General features: G+C 35.5%; 2 protein-coding genes across 2 annotated transcripts; one reads left to right on the forward strand and one right to left on the reverse strand.

The window, feature by feature from the left end:
* The first annotated feature begins 1,152 nt into the window (after nt 1–1,152).
* Nucleotides 1,153–2,954, forward strand: LOC128183660 (uncharacterized). The gene is made up of 2 exons (XM_052852765.1): nt 1,153–1,239; nt 1,819–2,954. Exon 2 carries the CDS (start codon nt 1,886–1,888, stop codon nt 2,942–2,944), a length of 1,059 nt encoding a protein of 352 aa, XP_052708725.1. The 5' UTR covers nt 1,153–1,239; nt 1,819–1,885; the 3' UTR covers nt 2,945–2,954.
* Nucleotides 2,955–2,959: 5 nt separating this feature from the next.
* On the reverse strand, nt 2,960–5,513 carry LOC128183659 (uncharacterized). Its single transcript, XM_052852764.1, has 3 exons — nt 5,082–5,513; nt 4,714–4,773; nt 2,960–4,578 (listed from the first exon to the last, which is right to left on the reverse strand). The coding sequence occupies exons 1-3, from the start codon at nt 5,236–5,238 to the stop codon at nt 3,452–3,454; spliced, it is 1,344 nt and encodes a 447-aa protein (XP_052708724.1). The 5' UTR covers nt 5,239–5,513; the 3' UTR covers nt 2,960–3,451.
* Between the last annotated feature and the right edge of the window lie 237 nt (nt 5,514–5,750).

The following is a 5,750-nucleotide window of genomic DNA, read 5'->3' on the forward strand; positions in this document are numbered from 1 at the left end:
CAGATCCTTTCGGTATGAATAGATTGAAGAACCCTCCAAGTATACTGAATACATTGGTAAAAGTTCCAAGTCTTTATCTCTTATAGTTTCAGAGGAGTAGCGATAACAAGCATTTCGTACAATAGGGGCTATAACTCTGTAATTATTTAAAGATATGAGCCAAGGGGCTATATTTTAAAATGTCTTAAGATGTCCTACTACATCCATAAAAATGTTTTTCTCTACCACCCTAAACAAAAGAGATATAAAAACTCGTTAATTAACAGCTTCTCAAATGACCTTGACCTTTGACCTTTATGTCATTTTGTTCGGCCAAGGTAGACTCTTCCATCCCAAGTAGTCCGAAGTCTCTATGATAAATAATAAAAAAGTTGGAAGTGATTTTATGGAAATTTAAATACTTTCAGGGGCAATAACTGATACAAGGGGGCCTCAAATCCTTTTGGTATGAATAGATTGAAGAACCATCTAAGTGTAATAAAAACATTGGTAAAAGTTCCAAATCCGTATCTCTTATGGTTTCAGAGGAGTAGCGATAACAAGCATTTTCTTCTCAAAGGGCAATAACTCTGTTAGTTCTGGGAGCTCTTTGACACAGGGTCAATAGCCGATTTCCGAGATCTTATCGTCTTTACTGCGGAGGTAGAAAAGTTGCTGTCACGTGATCATTTGTTAGGCATAAAAAATGGCAGATCAGCATCATCACATCGGTGCAAAAACCGTCCCAGAATTACGCATTTTTTTGAGAGAAAGGGGAATCAGCTGTAATGAATATAGAAAGTTCACGTTAGTCAGGTTGGCTCAAGTCGCACTAGAACTTCAGTTACCGATCATTGTCGCGAAAGACGACTACAAAGTCATGAACTTGAAACGGCGCACCATACGAAGTCTTGATGGAGAAGAAATTGTCGCCCCAGATATAACGACTATTATAAGTCGCTTTACAAAGAATCTTAAAGAACTTCCTTGTCTGGAAATATGCGATGTGTTGATATATTTGCTGCGGTCTTCTGCCTGGTCAGATAACAGATTAAAGAATTACAGACAAGACAACGGCTATAAACTGTACAAAGATGGACACATTAGTAATGTGCAGATGTACAACATTCCAAACTCAGATTATAATTACGTTTCGGGCACATGTGTTAGGGAAACAACTTTAAGCGAGAAACCTTATATTACATGGATATTACAGAAAAAGGATGGCCAAGTAATTTCTGCTGGATGTGCTTGTGTTGCGTAAGTGTTTATCACTACAGTACTGAATAAAAAGTTTAATGCATTACAAAATTATGTAAATAAAACATAATATTCATCAACACGTATTCATTTAGTAATGTTTACACTGAATTTGCCTTTAAAATTAGTGGGAAACTTATAAGACATGCGCGGATCTTGGGGGGGGGGGGGGGTCCAGACCCCCCTTCCCCCTCTGCAAAATTCTTTTCTTTCTTTAAATTTTTTAAAAATTACATTATATACTCACCAAAAATATGTCTTGGACCCCACCCACCCCCCGTAACCGACAAACTCAAATAACCGTCAGACCCCCCTCCCCCCCAGAAAAATATTCTGGATTTGTGCATTCAGGATCTACAGTTGCAGGCATGTATCATGTATTGCTCATTGTTTTCAAAGTGGGGGGGGGGGCACTAATGACAATTTAAGGGGGCCTGTCCTGCTACATGCTTGATAGTGTAAATATTTTCCAAATGTATTGTGATGTTTTATCTAGGAGCACTTTTCATTGTTTTGTAAATCAGTATAGATGTATTAGCAAATATACACACTTTACAATTCAGATTTAATCATTTTTAGAGATGATGGAACGTGTAAACACTGCACAGCTTTACTGTTTTCCTTGGCTGATTTTTGCACTCGCCATATGGACAGGAACACACAAGTAGGAACAGATCGCCCGTGCATATGGGACATACCTAGAAAAGTGTCAGTTCCCACAAAAATTGATGACCTTGATGTTAGATACAATAAAAATAATCCGTGCATTGCACCTACTTCTGCAGCTTTCCACTCTTCTAAAGTTCATGAACAATCCTTGCGAGATGTAGAATGTCATTTGTATAGATTGTGTAAAGGATCAGATTCTTTACTGCTTCATGTTCTCGAGCCTCCCTCAGATGACAGTGATGAAGAAATAAAGGATGAGCAGCCACCAAATATGACAAACTATATGAGTGAATTTATAAGAGAGAAAGTTAATACAGATTTTCTTACCTTTTTGAAAAGCAAATGCGATATAAATTTAATTAGTAAAATTGAAGTATTAACAAAAGGTCAAGGAAATTGTACTGAGTGGTTCAAATATCGTGAAGGCAGAATCACTGCCTCTCTTGCATTTTCTGTGTGTCACTTTAGAGATTCAAACAAAGAAGATAATTATATTGTAAAAAAAATCATGAACTCCAGCTCTGTGCCCCTTTCAACTCCTGCAATTAAATATGGAAAAGAGCATGAAGCAATCGCTCGACTTTTATACCAGGAAAATTATAAAAAAGAGCACATAAAAGCCCATATTGTTGAAAGTGGATTACATGTGTCCAAGCAATATCCATACATGGGTGCCTCGCCAGATGGACTTGTGCAATGCAAATGCTGCGGGAATGGACTTCTAGAGATTAAGTGCACATATACACACAAAGACTTATCTCCAGATGAAGTTGCTACAAGGGACAAAAATTATTTTGTTTATATGGACGACAACAACAATGTTAAGTTGAAAACAAACACATCTTGGTATTACCAAATTCAGACCCAGCTTGGTGTGTGTGACAGAAAATGGTGTGACTTTGTCTTTTACACACAGAAAGGAATATCTGTCGACAGAATTTCTTTTGACAATACCTTATTTGAAATGATTGTATCAAAATCAAATTTCTTCTTCAACAAATATGTAATTCCTGCTCTTAAAAAAAATTACAAATGAAATATTAAAACACAATAACTTGTATTTTGTTTTATCATTTAATTTTGTTTTAATACTTGTGCACTTTTACAAAAATGCTCAAATTTATCACAATTCAAATCATTGAAAAATATTAAAACCAATCAGCATGACAATTTTATAGCTTTTTATCATGAATATACAATACTCTTAAAATTTTCCAAGAAAAATCAATACTTTAAACTTCTCTTCCAAAGAAATAGAAAATGTGCCACTCTCTAAACAAGTTGTCACACTGACCATGCAGACAGCGCATTATTTAATTTCAGCTTTTAATATAGATAAAGTAAATTTAAAAATGTAATACAAGTTCAGACATAAACAACATCGCTGTTTGACTAAATTATCAATACAATGATAACCAGTAGTGACTAAATTATCAATACCATGATAACCAGTAGTGACCAGGCACATGCAAATACCTAAATACAAAAACTTACAATAAGTTATAAGCATCATAATTATGCACTTTATACACAGGTGATACATCTAATTTTTCACAAGAGGTTTGTCAATATTGCAGAAAAATGCAGCAACTTTTAGCATTTGATTACAAATAGGTTTTAATTTCAATGGAATAATATTTGAGAGTAGTTTGAAACACTTTAGTCTTTGTATTGCCCTTTCTACATGAATTCTTAAATTTGCTATTTTTCTAGTTTTCCTTACTTCGCTAGCATTCAAACGTTTTCCTTTACCCCAAGGACACTTGTGAGTAAAGGGAGGAATGTTTAGAGTAGCTCTTCTCAAGGTCAAAAGGTCCCCAATGTTAAAGCCACGATCAGCCATAACTTCATCGAATGGCTCTATATTATCTAAAAAGGAACTATTCTCGGTAATATACCTATCTGATACATTTCCAGACCACAAGTCTGAAATATAGTTAAATGCACCTGAAGGGGTAATGCTTACTAAACACTTGAAAGTGTTATGATGTTTGTAAGAGCTGTAGGTTGCTGACTGACAAGTAGGAGTTTTTGGCCTCTGAACAAAAAATTCTGTGCAGTCTATAATAGCACAAGTCCTAGGGAACGATTTCTTAAATGATTTTGGCATGTATTTGATATTTTTTTCTCTAGACTGCCATTTAATAAGTGGACTGAAAACATCGTGCATATATGATATCCAGGTAGTAAAAATTTGGGATACCCGGGTCTTTGAAACACCAAATAAATCTGCAAGAACAAATCCTACTATTCCAAGTCTTAGTCTAACAAGAGTTAAAATGAATTCCTCATAGGGACTGAGCTTCCGTTTGGGTCCTGGTTTTTTACCTTCCTCTTCATACTTCATATCACCGACAGATTTTTTTCCTGACCAGTATTTGAGTTTGCATTTATCTGCTTCTATTGATGAAAACAATCCATCCAAAATAGGTTTACTGGGTAACCCTGTGTAATGTTTCACTGAAACATCGGACTTGATGACATTTTCTAAAAAACAGTCTCGCAACAATGCTTCTTTGTCAGATAGTTTTGCTTTCATCTCTCTGGTTTGCCGCTGCAAGAGTTCAATGCCCTCTCCTGTGAGATCTGTTTGTGTGGACATGTCAACAGGTTCAGGTCTTTCCCAGCTTTTTTCTTCAGACATGTATGAATGATCATGATTCACAACACCTACAATGATATAAATTTAGTGAAAAGAGCGATTTGCATATACTTTTGCATCTATGTTTAACTTTAAAACCTTCGTAATTTAAATAATTGCAGTATTATTATTTATCATTACAAAATTTTATAAATGAGCCTTACTGGACTTTGCTGCTATTCCTGGCAATTTTCTGGATCGAACATGAGAAACTGTGTTTTCACCTTTAACAATAAGAAAGAGACAAACAATACAATACCATAAACCTGAGTTATATGTGCATTGTAAAACATCAACTATACTGGTGCGCGACCAGTTCTTGCCGAGTACCATTTCTTGCCAGTGCATTGTTACCGGTACCTCATTTTTCGTATATAATTTTGTGTTGATAAAATGACGTAACAATGCACTGGGCGAGAATGGTCCTCGGCGAGAACTGGTCACACTCCAGAATATATATAAGTAAAGTTTTACTGCAACTGGTCAACTACATGGGTATCAAAAGATCCGAGACATTTATTTTTGATTTTACCTTCCATAACTGCAGTTACAATAACTTCTGCTGCAACTGGTGGTGCATTGAAAAGTTCAGTCTCAGTTGTATTATCATCCTGAAGTTGATCAAGTCGAGCAGAAGTGATGTTTCTTTTTTCTACAGCATTCTGTGGTCTCTCCTTCAAAGGGCGCATGAAATTATTTCTTGGAAACAATGTTGGGATTGGGTTACACTCAGTAGGTCTTCCATCAACAAAATGATTAGAACACACCCGGTGATGTCTTTTTGGTTCAAAATTCTCTCTATTAATCTAGTAAATCAGTAAAATATTTGTATTCATATAAATGGTTTATGGAGAAAATTCGGATTGACAGTCTGTCATGTTTACATTCTTAAAATCTAGAATAACCGACTTTATTTTCTGATTAAGATTTGCAAAATAACTGATTGGAATTTTATATATACGTCAAAAATTAAGTACCATGGCTTGCTTTTGCAAAAACAATGTACCTAAGAGATCCACCGCTTTCTAATTTTATTGTTCTTTAAGCGGGTGGGAAACGGGAAAAAATCGACTCCTTCCATTGCAGGATACTTTTCCAGGTTCCGCTTTTTACGTCCGTCTGACGTACAACCTGGGACAACACACCAGTACTTGGAAATATTTGGTTTAGCCATTACACAAATTGTCCACAATTATGACAA

The sequence above is a fragment of the Crassostrea angulata genome, chromosome 5 (assembly GCF_025612915.1).
Source record: "Crassostrea angulata isolate pt1a10 chromosome 5, ASM2561291v2, whole genome shotgun sequence".
Classification (NCBI taxonomy): domain Eukaryota; kingdom Metazoa; phylum Mollusca; class Bivalvia; order Ostreida; family Ostreidae; genus Magallana; species Magallana angulata.